Below are 27,232 nucleotides of genomic sequence, written 5' to 3' on the forward strand. Positions count from 1 at the left end.
TTTTAGATCTTGAATTCACAGTCCGTTATAGTTCTTTATTATGTTTTTTAAATATTAAAGGGTATTATTGTGTATTAATTTTATAGGAGATTGATTTTTTTATATATATTTTATTTAAATAAATTCTTGATGATTGGTAATCGAACCTTTAAAGTATCGCTCCGTAAAGAAAACGCTGCAACCCCTTTATTTGTGACAGGACGACCTCACGTGCACCTGCGCGCTCTCAGTAAGTTGAGGCGCACGCGGAGGCTCCCAGCGCGTGATGTGTGAACGGGGCAGCTGTAAACAGCGGTGGCGCGCGCTCACGGATTTTGTTTCTCAATGAGGGGACCGAAAGAGACCGGCTGTGCAGAGCGGGTCGAAGGCGACGTCTCTCCAGCTGCCGTTTAATTGGACTTAACCGAGAACTGGACCGGAAACTCGGATCTGCTCGCGTGCACCAGACGGGTGCTGACTGAGTCGCTTAGGGAGTCCCTCTGAGGCGGGAAACACGGAATTACTGCTCAGAAAGGCTAATGTTCTAAGTTAGATTCTTTCATTTAACGGCTCTCTTGCTTCTCAAACGCGAAGACCACCGTATTAGATGAAGATAACCGTTTTTAACGACACACACTGGTGTCAAAACCAGTAACATACTGCACTTAAAGGTTTCACACTCCTGAGGCGGTAATTCATCCGAAACGGGAGCCTCGCGCATCGGATTCCGTCGCCACCGAGTGAATTAATAAATAAATAAAGTCTGACTGACTGGGCATACAGACGAGCTGAAGAGTCCCACGTTTGACAGCTTTTTGCAGCCGCCTCAGCTCGATTCAATGCAAATACGCTGAAGGAGAAGAGGAGGGAAATTAGCAGTGAACCCACGCCAGCGTGATCCCTCAGTTATCAATGGCAAACACCGGAGCGCACGCGACTGGAGCGAGAAGCTCGAGACCATCTCGTGCGTCGCCGCGCTCTCGCCATGAGTGAGTTTTAAAAGGCGCGCGGCGAGGGGGAGAGAGCGAGCACCGTGAAGTTGAAGATAATCGTCAGTCAAGACAGTTTCATGTGGCACATTAATGAGAAAACAGCACCCGTCACCGAGCTTCCCAAGGATTGCTGAGAATATGGAAATGTGTAAATGTTGACGAAGGTGAAGATGACTGAAGCCTCGTGAGAAAGATACCGAGCGTGTTTTTGGTGAGAGAGGGTGAAGTTTTTTCGACATGCCCGAGAATGTCTCGCTCGTCAGGAACCGGACGGAAGTCGGGCAGGGTCGCGCTTGGGGTAGCGGAGCGAGCGCGCGGCCAGCATGGGTCGTCATGGTGCTGGCCGGTGTGCTGATCTTCACGAGCGTGGTGGATGTGCTCGGTAACGTGCTGGTGATCATCTCGGTGCTCAGAAATAGAAAACTGAGAAACGCGGGTGAGTGCGCGCGTTTAGTCCACATTAATTAACTGAAAGATGAGGGAATGTTAACACAGGACGCGTTCTTGCAAAGGTAACGTAACGCATTCCAAGACGCCTTTATCAAAGTTAAAATACAATGCAAGAAAAAAAAAAAAAAAAAACGCGTCCCTTGTGAATGGCGCCTAAAAGCCAGTGTATCCTAATAACTCCTTGTCATGAGCCAGTGAATAATTCTCATCCACTGGCTCATGACAAGGAGTTATTAGGATAATACTCGTATGATTCATTTGCAGTATAAGAGGAGGTCCATTAATACTGTGAACAGCTGTCTTGCCACACTGATAAATTCAAGAATAAACCCAGTGCTTCATTCACAGTGTTACCAACCATTCACGTGCACTGTACATATGGCCTGAGCATGAATGACTGTCTCGTTCAAAGTAAACAAAATGAGAGTAGTGAGTTTCACCATCTGTCATATAAAGACTGATTATTTAAATACTTTTGGGTCTTTAAATGTAAAATATTTTCTAAAATTTATAATCATTTTTACACACAAACCCAATGTCTGTTTTTGCTTGATATTTTATCTTTAAATGTCAGTTATATACAGTACATAGCATAACCTGGCGATTTGTAGTCCTATTTGCCCACTGATGCATTTAGTCAAGAAAAAAACAACATGTTTCACGGACATGAGAGGGTTTGACGTTACATAACTCACAGATATCAAAGACGGTCAGAGCCTGAGAATAACATTGTGCACTCAAGGCTGTCTGACAGTGATACTTTAACGGTTGTTTGAGGAACATCATGTGAATGCGAGCCAGAGAGTGGTGGTATATGCTTGTGAAGATGATTAATGTATGTTTGGATATATATAATTGTATACTTCCAAGCAAATATATAAATCTCATTTGGTGTGAAATACAATTTACATACACATGTGTATCTGAGAATGAGCTCCGGTGTGAATTGCAGGTCTGAAACAGCAATATCCCAGATTTAATTTACCTCCAATATGATTCTTGTTGTGTTGGCGTGAGAGAGAATGCAAAGCAATTATTGTTAATTCCACTCAGAAAAAGCATTTTTTTATTGGAGTCCCCCATTCATTAATATGAAGGACCATATGGTTTTAAATTATGGATCATCATTTGCATTTTTTCAGTATTACAATCTGGCAGTGCTTTCCATATTCAGGCTTCACATAGCTATAATGTCTTATGTTTGAGACAAATCAAAACTTCAGAAAGCATGTTCATTCTCCAAAAGAAAAAAAAGGTCACACACTGAAATGTGAGGGAAAGCGAAGGGATAAGCAAAGGACAATGAAAGAAACTAAAAAAGAAAGTCAAAAAGACAGTGAAATTACCAGGGTTGTTTTAAAATATTCTTTTGTTCTCTTTATAATTTGCATTATCTGACATCAGAATGCCAGAGTTCTCGTCTTCTGTGATTTCTGAAGGACAGATGGGGTTTTAAAATGCTGCTTCTTTTTTTTTCTTTTTTCCAGCTTTTCATTGCTTACTAGAGCAAATGAAAAACTGTCAATGGGAACAGAAAAAAGACAGAGAAAAAGTGAGAGCAGGTAAACACAGATGTGAACTGCAATATCTCCAAACAGGCAGTCTGTCAAAGCATTCGACAGCGCTGTGTTATTAGGTCAGAGTTTGAAATGTCAGCTGTGTTTTCCGTAATATTCATCAGCAACATTGAGTGTGTGAGAGCGAGAACAGACAGAGCGAGGATCATGGGAAGAGAGAGCTTTTCCGTGCATGTCATTGTGTCTTTGGAGATTTTTGACATTTTCTTATCTTGAAATGTGCAGGTGGCATCATCCCATCACTGTCTTAACAAAGCCACGGTAAACACGGCAATGTGCCCGTTTACCAGCACAGCCCTGCACTCCAGCTCTCAAACAAAACATTGTTGTCTTCAAACGGATGAAGAGAGACCGAAATTACAGAAATGTTGCTGTCATTCCCCCCTTAAACACTCCCTTACTCTCTTATTCTTCATCTCTATCATGCTTTCAATCCAGTCCTTCGCTGTTGAAGTTCATGTCTGTTGAGCTTTAGGCAATTAGATTTGGTTTTTGACCTCTCGTGTTATGGGCTTTTGCTTGTGTGTGTTTGTGAGGACCTCAAGGTGACATTCAGTGTCTCATTAGCATAGAGTGATGAGTTTCCTGGTGCTCTAGATATTCGAAGGACATGCGATTAATGTTGCGTGTGTCTGTCACCATTGACTACATCCTTCACTTTGTGATGATTAATTTGCATTAGGGTATAGCACAGGTATATGAGTGCTCAAATGATGGCACAGTTGTTTTTTATGTTATTTTACATGCCCGACGTTGTGCTGTGTCCGGATCAACAGCAGGAGCAGGTAGTATTGATTAATACATCAGATGTGTTTAGTTTTCCTAAATGTTCCATTTGCTGTGCAGTGCTGGTGGGAATGAAATCCTGCATTAGTGCCCTGGTTCCGGAAGTATTTTTTCCATTCATTTTTTCCCATAGGGATTTAGAAAAATTCTTTGTTAAAGCATTATAAGCCATGAACCAAGCCAATCAGCTATGAGGTGAATCACAACTGTACAAACTTTGATTTGAAGCAAAAACTAGTTGAAAATCAGACAAAGGGACAAGACTGAGAACTTAACGGCTTTAGTGAGGGAAAGAACTACAATCCCATGAAGCAGTGGAGAAATATAAAACTATTTATTATTTACTATTTATTTGACAAATGTTGATTATAATGTTGAGTATTTTAAGTTCATTGCAAAATATGCTTATATACACACATTTAAGTATTTTAAGAGCGTAGAGAGATCGAATCGATGACGTCATTCACTGTGCTTCGTGGGAGTGGGCGGAGCTAACGCGTTGCTTTTTTTTACTCTCTGATTGGTGTACTTTTCTGTACAGGATCATGGGTAATGTAGTTTTTCACAAGGAATTCCGCTGTTAAAGGTGCTGCATGTAAGTTTTTTTTTATTGTACTAAAGCATAAAAATAACATAAAAGGCCCTATTTTAACAATCTGAAACGTATAAAATCTGAAACGTTACCACAAGTAACTTTGTGGGCGGATCTCGTGCGCTGTTGCTATTATAACGCTGGGATAAATGACTCTTGCGCCCGACGCAAATCTAAAATGGGTTGGTCTGAAGTAGCTACATTACTCACAGGTGTGGTTTGGGCGTAACGTGAAATAAACCAATCAGAGCGACATCTCACATTCCCTTTAAGAGCAGGCATGCTTGTTCCATGGCGGATTGCTATTATAACGACGGATTTGCCAGGCGCACGCCAGGAGCCGTAAAGACAGAGAAGTGGCATTGTATGGGGATGGGAGAAACCCACCCAAATTAGCTGCGGTTAAACAGGCGTATAATAATTTGGGTAAATGTGTAAGCTAGATTTATGCCTATTTTTTTCACATCTTCATGGACACAACAATGATTTCCCTTGTGTGGAATATTTTTCCTTGTAATTATGTATGGTTTGCAAAAATGTCAACTGCTGCGTCTGTGTAGATGAGAGAATCAAAGTGTATGCGCGTTGTGCACACGCTACATTATGGCCAAGCATGCGCCCTTAAAATAGCATCTGTATATAGTCAGGGGGCCAATTCTGAAAAGGGCTTCCGTTAAGACTTTTGCGGACATGTTTTGGTACAAGCTGTCACCCTATTTTTTTAGTTAGAAGACACCCATAGGTAAGATATTAGGGTGGTTGTCAAGCTGAATTTTTTTTTTTGTGACTTGTACAAGCAATTTCAGGCCAATTTTTTGGTTTCCTGCTCAACACGACATGCCAACAGTAAATGTTGAATATCTCCACAACCACAAGGACCATATTCATAAAAATGGTATCAAATGAAAGCCAATACTCATGTGATGTCTGCTGAAGTGTCAGAATGAACATTTATTGTACAGTGTAAGAGACAACAGAACTAGAACATGAAAAAAACAATCTCCGCCTAAAGAGAACCAGTTTTCAAAGTGAATATCAGCTTGGAAACATAACCTAGTATCCCAAAACCTCTATCAATCAGTACCCATATCTATGGGAATGAGTCAAGCCAAGTTTAAAGCTTGTAGGAAGAGACAGTGCAATGCTGCACAAGTTATAATACTTTAATGTCAAGGCGGAAATTTAGAACTGTAGATGATGGTCTATGGTGCTATTTGACTTAATTAGTGTACCAGGTTGTAACACAAATTATATTTAATTATCACTATAGTTATTAATTCCATCCTAACAAAACTGCTCTCTCACTTCTTTAGGGTTAGGGGTTAGTAACTAGTTAGTAGTAATAACTATGTAATAGTCGTATGGCAAAGGTATGTTTTTCCCCATCAAAGCAGTGGCTCTCAGGTTGGCAGTCTCATCCCTTTGAGACTGAATGGATTGAATAAGCAAGGTCAAGCTAAGCACAATGCAAATAATGGTGTGTGTCTATTATATTGCAAAAATATTGCACAGTATTATACTACAATAATCTCCAGAAAGAGCACAAAGACACCACTTCCTGAAAAATCACTTCAATCAAAGGGCTTTATCTTGGCTGTATTTTCCATATTTGTCTTGACAAATGAAACATTACAGAATGCATAGCTGATATGAAAAATTGGATGACTCTAAATTCTGAAAAAACAGAGATTCTAATTATTGGACAAAAAACTTCCTCACGTAATAACCTAGAATACTGTCTAACACTTGATGGCTGCTCTGTCAAGTCTTCGTCGTCGGTTAGGAACCTGGGTGTGCTCTTTGATACCAATCTTTCATTTGAAAGTCACGTGTCTAGTATCTGTAAAACCGCATTTTTCCATCTTAAAAATATATCTAAATTACGTCATATGCTCTCATTGACAAATGCGGAACAATTAGTTCATGCTTTCATGACATCAAGGCTAGATTATTGTAATGCTCTACTGGGTGGTTGCCCTGCACGCTTAATAAACAAACTACAGCTAGTTCAAAACGCAGCAGCTCGAGTTCTTACCAGAACCAGGAAGTATGACCATATTAGCCCGGTTCTGTCAACACTGCATTGGCTCCCTATTAATCATCGCATCAATTTTAAAATATTGCTGATTACTTACAAAGCACTAAATGGTTTAGCTCCGCAGTACTTGAGCGAGCTCTTAACGCATTATAGTCCTTCACGTCTATTGCGATCTCAAAATTCCGGCCAGTTGATAATACCTAGAATATCAAAATCGACTGCTAGCGGTAGATCCTTTTCCTATTTAGCACCAAAACTTTGGAACAATCTTCCTAACATTGTCCGGGAAGCAGACACACTCTGTCAGTTCAAAGCTAGATTAAAGACACATCTCTTTGACATAGCATTCACATAATACATTACAGACTTCTATAATTCAATGTTAGGCTGCATAGATTAGGTCAGCTGGAACCGGGAACACTTCCCATAAATCCTGATGTACTTGTTACATCATGAGAAGAATGGCATCTACGCTAATTTTAGTGTCTTCCTCCCGCAGCCTGCCGGATCCAGGCCGTATCCAGATCTGACGAAGGACCTTTGCCTGGACCCGATGACAACGCAGTGCTGAAGTGCCAACTAGTCTCTCCCTATGGAGGATCCCTTTACCAACCTACAGATAAAGCGTCGTCGGGAAAACTCAATTTGCGTATCTACCCCGAATTGATAAAATAAAATAAAATTCTTAATCAAAACTATAAGGAAACACCAGTAATTTGTTTAGGCTTGGTTTGTAGGGAATTACAAACCTGCACACATATATTCAAACGCACATAACTATAGAACCAATTCTTGATGCGCATATGAACGCCATCAGCTTTTCTCACAGGATCGCGTTTAAAGTTTGTGTAGAGAGAATGGTGTCGTCTTGGCGGCCCCTAATTTAATAACAAATGATCGTTGCGACGGAAGCGAATCAATCAAAACTAACTTTAGCTGGAAAATAACTTTATTAAAGAACATCTATAAAGCCAAAACAATCTTACCTTAAATTATAAGTTTATCTCTGTAAAGCTGCTTTGAAACAATCTACATTGTTAAAAGCGATATATAAATGAAGATGACTTGACTTGACTTGACATTTTTCCCAATCATTATCTCTTCCTATTTGTTTTTCTTTGGACGCTAGGCTTACAGCTCCCTCTGGATCCATGTTATCTCATCTGAAGGCAAAGAAATTTTTCGCTACACTAGTCTGATTGGTTTCTGAGTGGATCACTACAATGTCCTCTGACATAAGCTGAGGGCTTTGCTATCTAACAAACTTATTAACACTTTTAGCTATAGCAGACTGTAAAATAGGCTGCTGTGCAGCAAATACATTAAAAACATAATATTTCCATTACACATCTGCACAAAACTTAATTTACCTATTAGTAAGTAAGCTAGTAATTATGAAAGTAAATTAGCCTAGCTATACACTCACCTAAAGGATTATTAGGAACACCTGTTCAATTTCTCATTAATGCAATTATCTAATCAACCAATCACATCGCAGTTGCTTCAATGCATTTATGGGTGTGGTCCTGTTCAAGACAATCTCCTGAACTCCAAACTGAATGTCAGAATGGGGAAAGAAAGGTGATTTAAGCAATTTTGAGTGTGGCATGGTTGTTGGTGCCAGACGGGCCGGTCTGAGTATTTCACAATCTGCTCAGTTACTGGGATTTTCACGCACAACCATTTCTAGGGTTTACAAAGAATGGTGTGAAAAGGGAAAAACATCCAGTATGCGGCAGTCCTGTGGGCGAAAATGCCTTGTTGATGCTAGAAGTCAGAGGAGAATGGGCCGACTGATTCAAGCTGATAGAAGAGCAACTTTGACTGAAATAACCACTCGTTACAACCGAGGTATGCTCAATAGATCAAGTTAATCTGTTGTGTGATTGTGTGATTCACTCCTTTATAAAGTTTTGTTCACACTGTACTGTTGACACCTGCTGTGATCATCTTCTCTGGATCTGCTGCCTCAATCTGCTGCCAAATCACAGCTGTGCTGACACAACAGTGACCCTTGTGGTGTGATACTCTTGTGGTATTTATTGATTATTATTTTTTAATGATCATGCTTGCACATAAGTTGGATTATATTGCACATTTGCCCAAAATTACAATAGGTAACATGGAAGAAAATGGAAGCACTTTGGGAAAAAAATCCGCTTTTACCACTTTTAAGAATATAGTGTTAAAATGGACAAAAAAAAATTTCTAAGCTGACAACCTGGCTAGAACACATGTTGAGGGGTTAAATATTAATACTGGATAGGTTGTTTACTTGTACCAAAAAGTGTCCAACAAAGTTTTAATATCAGTTTTGGCCCCCTGACTAATAACGCACCACTGACTTTAGACTAGGTTTTTCCTGGTCTGTGGTGGAATTGTTTTCTGGAACTGCAAAATAGCACCAGGGAACGTATGCGCCGGAACACGCCGCCTCTTTTCGCTGAACCGCCCCCGGGAGAGCAAGTTCATTCCCTAATTTACCGACGTGCGTCTGTGGAGGGAAAAGTCCGCTGTGCGTCGAGTGCAAATAGGAATGATACATGTGTCGCTGTACAAAGTCAATTGCGCTGGGTGCAAGATAGGGCCCAATATGTTTCAGATATTTAGGAAACATGCTAAGTTTTTCACAGACTCGTTTCTCTCAAAAACAATGCTACAGTTATTCTACTTTGAAATGTGCGTTCCGTCTCCTAATGTCTGTTTTTGTTTTGACCTGTGATTACGCCCTCTGCCAATTTACCCAATAGTGTTTCAACACCCCAGGTTGCCATTTGGCAGAAAAAACACAGTGTATTGCAGCCATGGAAGCCAGCAAACAAACCGGGTCAGAGATCACAGATTCTACCTGACCAAAAAAAGCATCAGCATCCATCTAAAAATCTTTATGAATGGAGGCATATTAAAACCCTGATAAATCAACTCATCAACTTACTAGTGTGTAAGTCTCCTAGCCTTCCATTGTCAATTGTGCTCACTCTGGTTGCATGTCCTCAATCTGGCAACCCATCGAGCATTGAGTCTGAGGAGGCGGGGGAATTAAATGTAACCATTTCAACTGCTTGCTGTCAATATTACATACTGCACCTTTAAACTTTAAAATGAGCTGAAATGATAATGCAGGCTAAGCTATAGCAGTAGCAATTACCATCCATTAACAACCAAGTAGCTCACAGTAGGTCTGTCTTTAAAGGTTAATAAGTTGTAGCTCAAAAACAGTTTCCCTATGGAGAAAATGAATGAAAATGAGTTTTTACTTCCAGAACCCGACTGTTGCACTCGATTGGGTCTAGGGACACTGTATGCAAATGAGATGATTGGACACGCCCATACTTCTGTCCAGCCCTTGCATCTGTGTAATTACCTAGAGAAAAAAAAAGGATGTGTTAATATATTTTTTCTCTTGGGAGTGAGGGTCCCTATAGTGCAGTAAAGGGCTTTTCACGTCATTTATGACGTTTCGTGATGCATCAAAATTTGAGGAGTAAAGCAGAGGAGGGGGTTAAAGAGACTTTTAAAGGAAACCTTTTTTTTTTCTGTGGAACACAAAAGAAGCTATTTTGGAGAAAAAAGTGGGTGTTATTTGTTACATACAGTGGACACAACACTGAATAGAAATGTGACATTCTGAGAAAAATCGTTCTGTGAGCCTTTTCTCTTTCCTGCAACCATTAAGGCTATTCTGTTCGAAGCTTAACGGGTGACCTCTTGTCACTTTTTTGCTGTGCACAAAAAACCTGCAACGAGATTGTCATTTCTGTAAAAAGCGTGAGAGGGAGAGGTCAGAGTTTAAGAGCTGTAAAAGTGATTGGTGCAAACAGAATCTGAAGCGTAGAGGTCGAGGTGTAAAAGTTATGGAACACAGACTGCAGAGGTCAGTCAAAAACAGCATCGGTGTCAACGGAGACCGGTCACGTCAGCGCCGTGCAGTGAAACGTGATCCGTAGCTGACAAAGAACAATTTAGCGTTTTCTGCATGCACGTGTGTGTGTGTGTGTGGCCGTTTGAAACGAGGCTCTTTGATCATCCTACAAAGCCACTCCATTCTACACACAGGCACTTTCACAAACACTAACATTTCCTCATATACAGGGTTATTGGTGTCAAGTGAGATTACAAAGTCCCTGAGGACATTGCCCGCAGAGATGCGACAATGGAAGCACTTTACATCTACGTTAATTTATCTTCAGTACACACACATTTGGATAGGCAAAAGAGAGATGCTACCCTGATAGATCCCATCATGTTTGAAATAGTGATTGTGTTGGTGAAGTTCTAGTTAGTTTGGGGTCATTAGAGATTTAATTAACATTCATGTTGACTAAGCACTACCCTTCGTTGCTATCATTAATGGTTGTGTGTGTGTGCGTGTGTGTTATGCTGCTGTTTAATTAAAGGCTTTGCGTATGTTAATGTGAGAGAGAGAGAGAGACCCAGAGGAAACTTTTAATGCTCAGCGGTGGCTCAAAACACCTAATGGTGTTCTCAGGGATGTCCCATTTAAATATCCACATCCTCTCAGAATTTTCTGCATGATGCAAAATGAAATTGGCTGTTACTGTACCACATGTACCTTGGGGAATCTGATCACATTTTGAAACATTGTTGAGCTATTTTTTTTAAACTCTGTTGGAGACATGAGAGGAGATGCAGGAAACTCCTCTTGCTTTCCATTTAATCGAATTGGTTCCTAGGACAAACAAGCAAACCATTAGTGAACTGTTTGGGGAAGATCATAGAAGCATCCAAATTTGCATACTTGTGCACTATTCTATGACGTTTTGTAATATAAATAGTGCGAGAAGTTTGTTCACACTGAAAATTCCAAAAAGATACTTGGATGATGCACTTAATTAACCAAAAAAAGCAAAGTATGGAATGTTGGACACTTCATGCACTCAACCGTCGCAGCTTTGATCATGTAGCAGAGGGGCTGTCAGACTCCACTGTTAAATGACAAAATAACCATATACAATTCATACACTACACGGTTGAGTACAGAGTGTATAAGTGCATAGTTTATAAGTGCATAGTATATAGTGTGTCATTTGGGACATAACTGGGTATTCAGGTTTCTCGAATTCACATGTGTTGTTGTACTCAAGTCCGGTCTCAAGTCTGTCTTAACTTGGACTAGTCGAGACCAGCTCATTCAAGTCTGACGCCAGGCCGAATTTAAATGCTCCTGAAAATATGGTCTTGGACTTGAGTCAGAGTCCGGGCTTTTCAGACTCGACTCAACACTGAACCTGTTTAAATAATTAGCTTTCTTGCCCTTGCGAATCAGCTGCCCATTTTCCATTTCCACTGTTTATCATGTAGATTTTCACCCAAACTGAGAATCATTTTCAGTCACAATTTTTGTTGACTGTACAAAGCATGTGAATAGCTAATGAGGCAAATGCAGGTCAGTTTATTACTGGTTTGTTGCTAAACAATTAGCCATTCTAACACCACATCAATGTGCACTGTATAGCTTTGGCACTACAATGAGGAATTAATCCTACAGAAGTGCACTCTAAAAACTTCAACTATGATGTACTCTACTGGGTGAAACATTTGTACACTTAAAAATACTGAGTAAATTTCCAAGCAGTGAAATCATTTAAAAATACCTTATGAATTGTGTAAACATAAGTAAAAAAAACAAATTAAGTACAGTAGATTTAAGTAACTACATTCGTAACCATGATGAATAAAACTGAGTAGACCCAACAAGTTAAGGAAACTCAAATATTTAAAAAAAATAATAATAATTTAAACTTATTTCCTTTAAACCTTTGTAAAATACTCCACCACACAACCACTAATTTACATGATAATTCCCTTTATTTTCGATGAGTACAGATCTTAGTACAGCATATTTTATATAGTTTTAACATGTATGCAAAATTGCCTACATTTGAACTCATTTAACAAACATTTTAGAAATAAAAATTAAATGATTAAAAGTAATAAAAGTGTAATCAACCAGTCTCTGTTTCCACCTTTACGTTGTTGGCTCCCGTGCCGGAGCTGGAATCGGGGGGAACTGCTAACTTCAGACTTCCACCCTGCATTTCACTCATCGCTGAAATATACTATGACTGAATCCATAATCTGCCCATCAACAGTGCACAGTTCTGAGAACATATTTTAGCATCCCTTGCAAGTAATTATATTCAGCATATTACATCCTGTGTGTTTCTTTGCATAAAATAAAATGATTTACAACACATTAAGGATTTTATATTTTATATTAAAAAAAAAAAAAACATACACAAATCTACGAGCTATCGAGTTTCCCGTTGAGTCCACGGGTCCTTCTCATGGGGGACCCAGCGTCTCATTCGGAGCTCCTGCGGAGGATCCGATGTCGATTGCTGTATCGGCATTGCTGGAGGGTGGGCTAGCGATGAGCATGTTCGATGAGCCATGGTTCATTCTCGTGTTAAGCAGCACGTTTGAGCTTCCGCAAGAACCAATGATGTTCATTCTCGTGTTACGCAGCACGTTTGAGCTTCCGCAAGAACCAATGATGTTCATTCTCGTGTTACGCAGCACGTTTGAGCTTCAGCAAGAACCAATGAGGTTCATTCTCGTGTTACGCAGCACGTTTGAGCTTCAGCAAGAACCAATGATGTTCATTCTCGTGTTACGCAGCACGTTTGAGCTTCAGCAAGAACCAATGATGTTCATTCTCGTGTTACGCAGCACGTTTGAGCTTCCGCAAGAACCAATCAGGTTCATTCTCGTGTTACGCAGCACGTTTGAGCTTCCGCAAGAACCAATGAGGTTCATTCTCGTGTTACGCAGCACGTTTGAGCTTCCACAAGAACCAATAAGGTTCATTCTTGTGTGTTACGCAGAACGTTTGAGCTATTATTTATATTCGCTGATCAATGTTTATATGTGAATAAAAGCTTAAATTCAATCTGTTCATAATAAAAAGCAATTGTGTCTCTTCAAGTTGTGTAGTTGTAGTTGTGTGGTCTGTCAATGGAGGGACAGAAATCTCTCAGATTTCTGTAAAAATATGTTTTAAAATGCTTAGTGATGATGACGCTGAAGTCTTGCGACCATTGTTTTGGTTGTTTATATAGCCTGCGTTTAGCTTTTGACTTCTACCGATTGTATTTACTCTTCAAAATTTATAAAAGTTGTGTTCATTTGTGAAGATCATCACTTATCACAGATTAACCTATTGGGTTTTTGCCGACAGAACCACGGTGATGTCATGCCAGGGTTGGCCTACAAAAATATGTCATCACTGCACCACTCTTATTACCCCCTTTACTCCTGGCATAACCATTTGAAATGTTATGTTCTGCTCTACATTTATCATCAGTAAATATATTTGTAAAGCTTGGAAATATTTTATGTGAGGTTATCACAGGAGCTTCTGTTACAACAGCTTTAGTTTTATTTCTGGGCCTTTTGCTTTTTCATTTTGTTCTGATCTCGCAATGAAAAAAAAAAACACACAACAAACAGTGCAGATCTGGTCTTCCAATTTAATTTAATGAAAATCTAATGATTTTTTTTTTTACTGCAATGCACTTTGAATCTTTCTCTCTCTTTCAATTGGGTGCTTTAAAACTTTATTTTCTCCCTTTGTCTTCACTTCTAATCCCTATTAGCATTCTTTACTGGGGATGTTTCTAAAGTAGGGAAACGCAGTAGACCGGACACCAGATGTCTCTCAAATGACAGAAAGCAATTCATATTACATTTATGCATTTGGCATACATTTTTATCCAAAGCAACTTAGCTTTGAATATATACATTTTAACAGTTCGTGCATTCCCTGTAAAATGAATTTTGCAATATTCTATGAAACATAATGGTTTCGGTTGACACAACATCTGATGAAGTGGTGCAATAATTGAAAAGCATGTAAAAGCTTGGTGACCAATGTGTGTTCGAGTGTGTGAAGGCAGCAGTTCACACATTCATCTGTTTAGCTAACAAACTTTATATTGTTCCAAATGTTAAAGCCCAAAATCTCACAGGAAGCATCTGAATAGTTGGCACAATATTCATCTCCCAAAAAATTATTCCTCACACCCTCGTCCTCACAACAGCATGTGGCAGGTTCACAGAAGTAATGAGCACAAGTGTGTGTGTGTGTGTGTTTGAGGCTCTACTAATGCTGATTTTTATTTATTTCTTTGCTTAGGCATCTGTCGAGCTAAACTCTGTTAACATTCATTCTGGCCTAGCTTCCAGACAAGAGATTAGTCCAAATTTCTCTCTCAGAATTTCGACATACCAATTAAAACATATAAAAGTCCAGCTGCTTTCTTCCTCTTGCCTCTTAATCTTCTTGTGAGAAAGGACGAAAGAGAGCGAAGGCGAATTGAGTTGTTATAAGTGAGAGGAAAAAAGATGGATTGGAAATCAGATACGCTGAGAGATATTGGCACAGGGCGGGAGAAAGATAGCAGACATTGACGGATCCATATGAGGAAGGCAAAATGGTAGAGAAGAGGGATAGAGATAAGAGGAAATGGGCAGCTTGAAAGTTGACGTCAATTTGCATGGACCGTAAATCATTTTTATTTGATTTCTGGTGACATAAGAGACAGTGACCATTTGTGATGCAATGTGGGCGTGTCCTGTGATGCAACAGTTTAAAAAGAATGTAAACGGTGTTAGAAATTGTTGCTGTTCTAAGCGTGTTTGATTTCATGCATGGATAGTCATTCATCTTGTATAAGATATAATGCACTGCTGCAATATCTATACCAGCGTATTAGAGCAAGAGGAATGGCTACTAGTGACCTGGCGACCTCCATCGATAAAATCAGTGTGAATGGAGCATAAGTCATTTTGATGAGTTATGATATGGAATATTAACCTAAAATGATTACTTTCTATATAGACTCTTTTTCCCAAATGCATTCGATCAATATGCACTGAATCTATGTATCCATTACAAAACCTATTTGAGATCTGTAACACATTGGTTAAGGCATACAATTGTGTGTGTGTGTGTGTGTGTGTGTGTGTAGAGTACTGTGTTGAACTATATCTGAACTCCATCTGTGCTGTAGTGTAAACGCTTATACAACTTGATCTGAAGAGAACAGTCTCCACTTCCAACAAACCATCACCCAACACATGCATGCAAGAGACTGACTGGCAAACCAAGCAAACATACACACACATACAGTATAGTGTAGAGGAGAACTCAGTGTCACAGACACCACACTTAATCTAATGGATTTGAACTTTGTCTGAACCTCACTGTTAAAATACTAGTGCACCTGAGCCTGTCCTACACACTCACATGCACACACACACACAAATGCTCCCACACTCCCAGACACGCAATATGTCAACTACAGATCAGGTGCTGTTGTCAAGTTTCCTTTCTTGCTTGAACCTTCCTTGTGTTTGTGTGTTTCTACACAAGAAACTTTTGTAAAAACGTATATAAAAACACACATACATTTTTTGGTAGCACTTTATTTTACAGTCCTGTTCCCCATGTACTTATTACAGTTACTTTCTTAGGTAAGTACATGTAAGTGCACGTACTCTAAAATTACGTGCAACCAATTTTATTTTCTAGTGGGAGATAAATGCTGCTTCAGTGTCATAATTTCATGGATCTGAAGAACCTCATGAGTCTGAATTGCAATTGAAAAAAAGAAATGTGCAATTTGTTGTACAAAGGCAGTGCCATGTTTCTTGTAATGCTGTGTCCTAACCAGATGTGATGTGATACAGTGTCAGGCATCATCTCTTCCATAAGAAATCATTATTCTGACCATGTGCCGTCACACTGAGAAGCCCTGCCCACAGTTAACTCTCATTGGTTTAAAATCCTGCTCCATACAGCTGTATATAAACAGCATTTTCTCTTTCAGTGGGGAGAGACAAATAGTGTGACAGTTGGAACTTGTTGCATAGGATACGGTGTAAATTTATATATTTTTAAAAAAACATGTTTTGTCATAATCGCAAGGTGGGACTACTAGGGGATTCTACTAATACAGGTCCATGTCTTTGCTGGGAAATATGAAACAGGAAAATACTTAAAGTCCCCCTGTGGTGAAAATCAAGCTTTTAATGTTGTTTATGTGTCTATGTGGTGTTTTTAATATGCTTTAAAATCCTCAAAACTTTAAAACTCATCTTTGATCACCAAAATTACATATTTAAAATTTGTTTCCTGTGAAAAAAATGTATTCATGCCTTAAAATAGCTTAAATGCAACTCTACACCCTTGCTTCATTTAGCATACACGGTTCTGTGAATATGCAAATTAGCCCCGCCTCCCCTCACTCATGCCAGCTCAGAGATTCAATCGGCCAACTTACTGAGGTAAACGCTGCACAATGATATCGCTCTTTACGTCGGATACATAACGGTAATTCATATGATTAGCCTTGTGCTTGACTGTTATCAAACAGCTAATAATGTGTTGCTAATGTTACACAAACCATGTTCCCGTTCACCATCTCAGAGTCAGACCGCTGCCTCAGTATCCTTAGAAACGCTTCTGAAAAACTCAGAACGTCAGTGGAGAAAGGTGTATATAGTTCATCATAAAATCGTAATATACATCATACACAAAAATATACCGGGATTAACCTGGCATCTCTTGAGACTTCACTGCTTCAGAGCAGTCATAGTTAATGATTTGCTAAAGCCCGCCAGCACGTTGACGTGATCGGTTACAAGGTAGTTTGTGACGTCAGAAACACCAGCGATTTAAAACCGCATTTTTGAGACTGTCTTTAGATCACTGCAGTTTTAAAGAGAAAATACTCATAAACAACATTAAAAACTTGATCTCACCACGTAACTCTCACCAAATTGCATCCTAGGCAAAAAGTAGTCGATCTCCGAATGCAACGTAACATGAGGAGAGTAAAGGTCTTTCCATCTTTACTCTCCTCATGTTAAGTTGCATTCGGAGATCGACTACTTTTGACTGACAAAATTCCAGCCACCAGAAACACTAACTGATAAAGTGAGTCGTACAAAACCTTTCTTTTTAGTAAACTTTGTGTACACAAACAATGTAGTCAATGCTCGAGTTCATGTGAAGAGCCCCTGGTGATACTTCGAGCACAGTTTCATGTTGTGTCGAGCCTCCTTAGTGTTTTAAAAATAGCGATTTTGATGCTATCACTGTAGTGCCCCAAGCACTCCCATTCGAAAGGCATTTTGACCGAAAACGAAAATATCTTAAAAGTGGCGTTTCCATTCTAATTATGCTTTTACACGAATGTTTGACTCGGGTAGATCAAAAAATCAAAAATAGCCTAGGTTGCAATTTGGCGAGAGTTACCCTTTAAGGGCTGTTCCTATCCCTTTAACTGACTTTAAAGGGATAGTTCACCCAAAAATTAAAATTAGCCCATGATTTACGCACCCTCAAGCCATCTTACGTGTATATGACATTCTTCTTTCAGACGAATACAATCGGAGTTATATTAAAAAACGTCCTGGCTCTTCCAAGCTTTATAATGGCAGTGAATGGCCATTTCTGTTTTGAAGTCCATCAAAGCGCATGCATTCATGATAAAAGTGCTCCACACAGCTCCGGAGGGTTAATAAAGGCCTAAAAGCGAAGCAATGTGTTCGTGTAAGAAAAATATCCATATTTAAAACTTTATCGACTAAAATGACTAGCTTCCATACGCAAAATGACTAGGCCGTACACATCGATTTACGGCGAAAGAGTAACACTTGAACTTGACGCATAACGCATTGATGAACGCGGAAGGATAGAGCAAAACAAAACACCAGTCATGAATTAGAAGTCTAAAACGAGAATTTTTAAAGAGAAATGTCGGAGGAGCTTGAGTTTGTTGCCCAGCCCAATTTGATTGAACCGTGAGAGGTGTCAAAGCTTACACTACTCCTACAATCCTACGTCATACATCGTCTAGTGTTACTCTTTCGGCGTAAGTCGACTTGCATAGGCCGTCTGCCGGAAGCTAGATATTTTAGTCAATAAAGTTTTAAATATGGATATTTTTCTAACACGAACGCATCACTTCACTTCAGAAGGCCTGTATTAACCCTCTGGAGCCGTGTGGAGCACTTTAATCATGAATGGATGCACTTTCATGGACTTAAAAACAGAAACAGCCATTCACTGCCATTATAAAGCTTGGAAGAGCCAGGACATTTTTTTCTATATCTCCGATTGTATTCGTCTGAAAGAAGAAAGTCATATAAATGGTAATTTGTGAACAGCGAAGCTACCATTTGTGGTCAGTAAGATTTAGGTTTTTTTTAAAGAAACTAGTAATTTTATTTATCATGGTTTCCACAAAATATTAAGCAGCACAACTGTTTTTAACAGTGAAAAGTTTATTGAGCATCATATTAGAATGATTTCTGAAGAATCATGTGATACTTAAGACTGGAGTAATGATGCTGAGAATTCAGCTTTGATCACAGGAATACAGAAAACAGTTATTAGGGCCCGAGGACCAATGCTGTGAGGACCCTATTGAAATTGCTCTGTTTATTTCCAATTGTATTGACATTTCACAATATTACTGTTTTTACTGTATTTTCAAATAAATGCAGACTTGGTGACATAAAGGACTCCTTTCAAAAACATTTTAAAAATCTTACCGACCCCATACTTTCGAAAGGTAGTGTAGTTACCTGACGGCGCCTTTCCTAATTTGCTGGTTTGCATATGACATCACGGTCAAGTCAGTGAAGATAGAGCTATAAAAAATTTCAAATTTCCCACTTGTAATTTGGAGTTCAGTAAAGATTTAGAAACTAGTAACTATAGCAATCCTAACATGATGTGAACACAGAAAAAAATAATTGACTTTGCTCTAATGCCACAATATGAGGCCTTGCATTTGAACTCCTTCTCTCTGTGTGTGTCCTGTAGGTAATGCGTTTGTAGTGAGTCTGGCTTTCGCCGACCTTCTGGTGGTTTGCTATCCCTACCCTCTGGTCTTGCACGCCATGCTGCACGCAGGCTGGTTGCCGGGGGAGATGGAGTGTAAGGTCAGCGGTTTCCTGATGGGAGCGAGCGTCATCGGCTCCATCTTCAACATCACCGCCATCGCCATCAACCGCTACTGTTTCATCTGTCAGGCAAACACCTACGAGAAAATCTACGGCCGTGCCGGAACCCTGGCGCTACTGGTGTTAGTCTGGGTACTCACCGCCCTTGCCATTCTTCCAAACCTGGCGCTGGGGTCGTTGACGTACGACCCCCGCGTTTATTCATGCACCTTTAGTCAGACGACAAGCGCGGGATACACCATCGCTGTGGTGACCGTGCATTTCCTGCTTCCTATCGCAGTAGTTACGTTCTGTTATCTGAGGATTTGGGTGCTGGTGCTCCGTGTGAGGAGGCGGGTCACAACCGACGTCAGGCCACGCCTCCGTCCGAATGAATTGCGCCACTTCTTGACCATGTTCGTCGTCTTCGTGCTGTTTGCCGTCTGCTGGGCGCCGCTTAATTTGATTGGCCTGGCTGTAGCGGTGGACCCGCCCAATGTTGCGCCCTTGATCCCTGATTGGCTGTTTGTGGTTAGTTATTTCATGGCGTACTTTAACTCCTGCCTGAACGCCGTTGTGTATGGGCTGCTCAATCAGAACTTCCGCAGAGAATACCGCAGAATACTTCTGTCGCTTTGTAAGCCACGCCTCTTCCTGCAGGAGACATCAAAGGGCGGGACTGAACGCAGCAACAAACATTCGCCTGGCAACAACAACAACGACGATCAGCCCAAAGCGAACACAGTATAATTCACCCACAATCCAACTGTTCACAAATAGATATCAAAGAGAGAATGCTGCAAAAATGTTTTAAATGGCACCCACAAATGTTTTAAAAATAATGTTTGTATGTCTCACTTTAGATACCACCATCTGCAAAAAAAACCAAAACAAACTATTGTTGAATAACCATAAAATTAAAATAATCCTCGTTATTACAAGAATAAATTGCATCTCACATGTATTACAATCACATTTAATTAATGCATGCTAATGATTGAGAACAGTGCAATAAGTCATTACCAGACAAAAGGTGCAAGCAAGCTCGACAATGACAAAGACTGCAGAATATTTTCGTGTTCTCCAAACATGCGCCCCTTGGAAATAACTTATTTTTCTCACTGATAGGAGGCTGATTTCTCCAATTGTCCATAAGCACTCGCCAAACAGAGGACTCGCACAGTTTCACAAGTGCTTCCCTAATGATATAACAGCATTAAAGAAACGCTCCCCAAATGCTCGCACATTTGTGACAGCTCAGCTCCTTGGCGTACGTTTTCCCAGTGCTCCAATAGCGTTAGCACTTGTGGCACTGTAAGTACACTAGAGCCTCCCCCTTGTGCTATGCAACCAATTAATTTGAAACTCTATGGAGAGAGTGTAAAACTAGGACTCCCTTAGGTTTGCAGCAAAGGTTATCCAAACGTTCCCCTAAAACACTGCAGCAACATTCTTGTAAAACTCCCCTATTGCTATGCAAACTCAACACGAGCAACTCCCACTGTTGAAATATTCCTGCAGCCATATGGGAATATGCCAAAATGCTGCAAGGACATGTTCTTATATTTACACATTTACACACTTCAAAGTGCCAGTTTCTTGTCTCAGTCAAACCACAATACTAAAGATGGACCGAAATACCAGATATAGAGGTAGCTTTGTATGATCAATTCATACTGATTTAATCATTGATAGATAGGTAGGTCAAGAAAGTCGGAAATGCATTCATCTTCAATTAAGTTATAGACAATTTTATGTAGTCTGAGGAAACTTTCCATCTCAATCATATCAGTTACTGAAATTACAGGGGTTTTATTTTTTTTAATTTTTTTTTTATGAGAAACATAACTATATCAGTGGCATTGAGTAAGGGGGAGGAGGGGCTGGCTGTCCCTGATGCATTATACAAAGCATCTGATATTTTTAAAGATTCACTCATGTTTCACTTCACAAATAATGCAGGATTTATGACTTTGCTTACACAGTACTTGTATTCCATCTGTCCATAATGAAAAGATGTGGACACTAGCTATGGTACAAAAAGGTTCACAAATAATTTAATACATTTCACAAATAATTACATAGAAACTTAAAGGTGCAGTAAGCGATTTCTGGTAAACTCTGTTGATATTTGAATTCACTAAAACTAACATGCCCCTACCCAAAAAGATCACGCTCCTATCTTGATGCCTCCACCCCCCACATTCACGTACAGTGTATACGCTATGCAACACATGTCACGACTAGGGTTGGGTATCGTTTGAATGTTAACGATTCTGAATCTCCTAATTGATTCCGATTCATTTCGATTACTAATTTCAATTCTAGTTAGGTAAAAAAAAACAAAAAAAACTTATATATCATTCACATTTATTCAAAGTCTTATTGCCAAACATTTCATTGTAGCTGAATACCATGAACAAAAATCGTCATGCTAAAGAACACATACACAAGAAAATTTTGCCTATGGTTTAAAAATACCATAGCAAAAACAACCAGCGTAACTAATATAAATTTCAAGCACAATTAAAGACAAACACTCTGTAATTAAAAAGAACAATTAAACAAATTAACAATCACACAAATAAATACTGAATAAAGATATATGATTGAAACAAGATTTCCAGGTATTCAGGTACAGAAACTGTAATAAAATATGGATGCGCAGCACAGAAAACAGCGTGTGAGTGTTCTTATGCTTGAATGGTTTAAAATTACATTAAAATCACTTTTTCTGTGAGCGCCTTCCGTCCAAAAAAAAAAAAAAAACAGTTTCCATGAACAGCTTCCTACATACAGTAACACAATAGCCCAAGTAACTAATATTTTACAAATGTGATTATGGGGTTATAGTGAAAAATGGGAACCTGAAGAAAAAACATATATTGGGAGTATGTTATCTCACTTTTTGGACACACTTTTCAAGCGGTGGAGGAGTACGTTCCAGGCTAATAATAATAATAATGCAAATGTACAAGCGAAGATGACACAAGTATATTATTCAAGACAGCATATCTTAGTTCTGTGAAATGCAGCAAAACCAACATTACTCATGTATAGAGAAGAAATAAAGCAAGCTCGGCGTCTGGTTTTCAGACCTTCCCAGTTCCCGCTCCTTGTCTCTCCAGCGCTGAAAAGCTTCTCCGATATTAACGCGGGTCCTACTGTACCTCTTGCCTGATCGTAACCATTCTTTTTTAAGTTAAATTCCCCTGGCCTTATCCTCTTTTGCCATTTCTCTCTTTCTATAGTCTCGTTTTGCTAATGTCCATTTTGTGCACTGTGCTCTCTCTCCTCCCCCATCATGAGTGGACACGCCCCTTAATGCTGATTGGTTCCAAGTGTGTTGCGGTGCTCGATCTGATCCACTTTTCAACAGCATTTTTCAAAAATCGCTTACTGCACATTTAAATGTGATTTTTCTTGAGCAGAAAGATTGAAATAGTATTTTCTTGTCAAATGTACTCAAATACTCTTTATTTTATTTAGAACTTCGAAAAATAATTAGCGTTTCACTCAAAACACGCGTTCATGTTCCACTGCATTGCTTCTAATTTGCTTTTCTATGTAAACACGCATTTGACGGATGCATTTGACGCTACCTTTTCAGCGTCTTGCGAGTGCGTGCAGCATTTTTAAATCGGCGTGAACGGATTTCAACTTTTAAAACAGCGTCTCGAGATGATGCACTCTTTTCTACTACACTGCGATGTTTCGCAAATTTAATAACAAAAAAAGTGTTCTGTGTAAATGGCCCCTTACACGTTTATTCAGCTAACTGCAGTTTTAAAGCCCACCGACATTTGAACAGTAGGCCTACCTGTTCCGACCAGTACGTAGAACTGTCAATCGGCAGGTTTCAACAAACCGTCATTGATACAAAGAGCACAATGCGGTAATAATAAAACTATTCAGCGAAATTGAGAACTTCTGTCCTTGGAGAACTTTTTCTAGAGAATATTTAGATTAGCATTACTAATGCCTTACTAATTTGCCCCAATTTATTCCAGACATTCATGCAAAGAAGATGATTTTAAATGTTGTTTTTGTCTGTTTATGTGTTCGTCTTTAGAAATGAATCTCCACAACCTGTGCTACCATCTTTTTAGCTTTTTCTTTTATATTATTCTGAAAAGGATGTTGCTAAGAAACTTTTAAATTTCTATGAAGTTTCCAGAAATAGGAACTTTAATAATAGACTTTAAACAGGGTGTGTGTGTGTGTGTGTGTGTGTGTGTATTGTTTGTGCATGTGAATTTGTGTATTAAGCCTCAAAAATGTAAAAACTAGAATCTGCCAAAAAATTTAGAGGTGAATTCACTGAAAAAAATTATACATTTCAGTGCTATAAGCACCCAAAATACAGTTTAACCACACATAGCACTCAAAACCAACTGACATGATCCAGAATTACATTTAGAAAATTCCACACAGCACTAATTTTGTGGCTGTGTTCGCACCATTCCCTGATCCTTCAGTGTCCCGGGTGCTAAAACAAATAAACATCGCTATCAGTCATAGTGAATTCCCTCCTGAGTCATAGACATGGACTCACTTTTATTCACATTAAGCAGTGGATCAAGTTCAGGGTCAAATTTAAGCCTCAAATGTTAAATACTAAATACTTAGAACCATAATGGTTTTTGGCTCCTTTACCAAAGGAGCTTCAACTCTGATAGCAGTGAGTAATAATGCTTTATGAAAGACATCAATGCACTTATTGAAATCTTAAGTATATTACAGTCTTTAAATATTGTATGACTTACAATTTAATGTAATTTTATAATCTGTTGAACCATTAGCACTGTGGCTTCTGTAATGTTATTATTTCACATGGTTAAAAATAATTGAAATTTTGCATCGCGGTAAAATTGGAAATGTATTAATGAAACCCAAACACCATATGCTTCTAGTGCTCAGGGTGTAAAAAAAAAAAAAAAAAAAAAAAAAAAAAAAACTCTTACCAAGAATTCAAGTTTACTTGAATATTTCAAGTTCTTAGTAACAATCATCTATTTTACCTGTGAGTTCATATCAGACCACGTGAGGTGGGTGACATCTTTACCTGGAGTATTACAAACACAATAGGCTGCACCCTGAGGGTGATTCAAAAGCACAATAAAGATATCGAGAGAAAGAGAGTGACATACTTGTTCTGTTTACAGTTCCAGTGTTATCTTAGTAATGGAGTTTGTCGCAGTACAGTGAATGACTCCATGTGTCTCTATGCATTTAAAACACGTCACGCCATCAGTCACCATATCTTAGTATTCCACCGGAGTGCCCGAGCGCTCGCATAACGTACTGTTTCTATGGGTATTCCTATTTTATATCAGTTTCTCTCATGGGTGACCTGATCTTAGTAATTACAATGAGAGTAGAATAATCTTAGTAACTTCAATGAGCATTGTGGCGAGATCACATGCTCATTTCTTTTTGATGACTATGATGAATAATCTCTGTATTTATGACAAATGCTTGTTCAGTAATCTATTTGTCTTGGTAAATTATGAGTGCTGGCATCTTTGTATCTGCATATATTGTCCTGGAATTGATGAGTACTCTTACTTTAAAACTGAAGAAAAGCTTTTATCCAGTGACATTCCCATTGGTGGAATAAATATGATGTGCTTCGCTGAGAATGAAGAAATATAGGCTATTTATTATTGTATGTATTTGTTATTTTCATGAATTCTTTTTTAAAATAAGTTTGTTGTTATTTCTACCTTCTGTGCTTTGATACCATTTTCCAGTCTGTGAGTTTCAATTTTAATCTTTGAATCTACAGTAAACACTGTAATTGTACTGTATTTGGCCAGTTTATTATTATTTTTTAAATGGTACAAAGATGGTACAAGTTTCCACAACAAGTACTAAACTGTCTTCTTAACTGAGTTTACTTAAATGGTTTATGCCAAATGATTATCTTTGCTCATTTATTTCCAATTTTATTCAATTGTGTATCCCCAGAAAAGAACAAAACACTGTGCAGATTGTGTTACCTCAAGTTAAGGACCTAAATTAAGTTGATAAACGAATAAACCCTTGAAGTAATCTCAACCAACAGGTGCGTCTTATCAGTGTGTCTTAGTCAGGTAAGCTCTCTCATCTTAGTAATGCTGCTGTCGTGTTGAACATGAACTGATGTACTACGTTTGTAAAACTTAACTTAGTAAATCAAAGCATTAATCGGGTGAAACTGTTACAGCCCCAAACACTTGTGATATTTCATACTGCGAAATGAATGTGCATGAACATGATTGTTTTATTTGAATTTTTTGAACGTGTGCGTTTAAGGAACGAGATGGCATTATCTTCAGGACAAACGACGGCACGAGTGATAAATTGCTAAGAAGAGGAATGGACTGATGGGGGACAGGGCCAAGAGGCTCTAAGATTAATGTATTACTGTGACATGGTCTTAAAATGTTCTCAAAAGACTGCTGGTGTAAGATTTTGCATGTTAATAAAACTTTTATTTTTAAGAAGTGTCCGGTTTTTGCTTTGCTCTGGCTCTTTGCTCCACATGTGGCGAAGGAGTAAAAACACCCCCATCTTCCTCTTTCTCCCTATACACCTCTAGTTGTCTCCAATTTTCCTCTGAATTCTTAAATAAAGGGCTTTTAAATTGTCTTTTTCCTTCTCCCCTCCAAACCCCTTTTCTTGTCAAACGTATTTCTCCATCATCACTCAATCTCTCTTGAGTGTCACTCCTTTTTACAATCATGCCCTCCCCTTATCACTTCTCCGTCTACACATCACTCTTTCACCTTTTTCTTTGTCTCCTCACATCTATCTCTCATTTTTTTTCTCCCAGATCCTGTTTCTTTAAAGGGATCATGACATAAGAAATCAAATTCACCTTGATCTTTTGACACACAAGAGGTCTTTGTAGGCTACCAATAATACATCCTGCATGTTTCCTAGCTTAAAACGTCCTCATCATTATAAACAAAGCATTTATTTAATCAAGCTCGAAAAACAGCTTATTTTGATATTGGGTAACCTGTGATGTCACACGGGCAAATGCATTTGCATATGCTTGCCTCCGGAGCACAGTAGATGGCATTTTTGCACCTTAATGCTAGTTGCCACCTGTCATAAAACACAAGCAATAGACATAAGATGATGTGTCCCAGTTAAAAGCTGGATAATTTTTCTCCACGCCTTTGTAAAGAAGTTTTTATGAATATCAGTCCCAGTGTGACATAATTCATTTGCTCATTAGCAAGTGGAGTTGTTCCAAGTAGTTTTGAACATGCAATTCAACATCCTTTGATATACCAGCAATATACTACGATTACATCTCCAAACTGCCTTTTTTTTTTTCAAGATTTTGGAGAGAGATGTTTATTCGCAGCTTTACTGATTCTGCGCTATTGAAGGTCACCAATGATATTTTACTCTTCGTTGATTTAAGTTCACCTGTCGTCTTAGTTTTATTCGATCTCAGTTCTGTGTTCAACACATTGACCATAATATTCTCCTCAATCATCTAGATTCTAGAATGTATGGTTGGCATCCAGGGGACGACCCTTCAGGGGTTTTCCTCTTGTCTAAAGGAAAGGACATTCCCTGTGAATTTAGGCAACTTTTCATCTACTTCGGCTCAATTACAGTGTGGTATCCCTCAAGGGTCAATCTTAGGACCCTTGTTATTTTCGATGTACATGCTTCCCGTCAGCTTTTATTTGTGATAATACATCTTATCATTGTTATGCTGATGATTCCCAATTTTATTTCCCAGTGAGTGTAGTCAAGAATCGTTAGTCTAAGAATGCCCTAAACTTCTTCACTGACTGGCAAACAATTTCTTACAATTAAATGAGAACAAAACCGA

General features: G+C 38.9%; 1 protein-coding gene across 1 annotated transcript; it reads left to right on the forward strand.

Annotated features, from left to right (window-relative positions):
- The first annotated feature begins 260 nt into the window (after window positions 1-260).
- On the forward strand, window positions 261-25,874 carry mtnr1ba (melatonin receptor type 1Ba). The gene is made up of 2 exons (XM_084125779.1): window positions 261-1,407; window positions 19,274-25,874. The coding sequence occupies exons 1-2, from the start codon at window positions 1,209-1,211 to the stop codon at window positions 20,140-20,142; spliced, it is 1,068 nt and encodes a 355-aa protein (XP_083981905.1). The 5' UTR covers window positions 261-1,208; the 3' UTR covers window positions 20,143-25,874.
- The last annotated feature ends 1,358 nt before the right edge of the window (window positions 25,875-27,232 follow it).

Source organism: Abramis brama (assembly GCF_963993115.1).
Source record: "Abramis brama genome assembly, chromosome: 10".
Taxonomy (NCBI): Eukaryota; Metazoa; Chordata; class Actinopteri; order Cypriniformes; family Leuciscidae; genus Abramis; species Abramis brama.

Excerpts from the sequence above, each read along its gene's own strand:
- mtnr1ba (XM_084125779.1), top strand. The coding sequence starts at position 1,209 with ATGCCCGAGAATGTCTCGCTCGTCAGGAACCGGACGGAAGTCGGGCAG. Across the intron at positions 1,408-19,273 it reads TAGAAAACTGAGAAACGCGG|GTAATGCGTTTGTAGTGAGT; the intron begins GTGAGTGCGCGC and ends TGTGTCCTGTAG.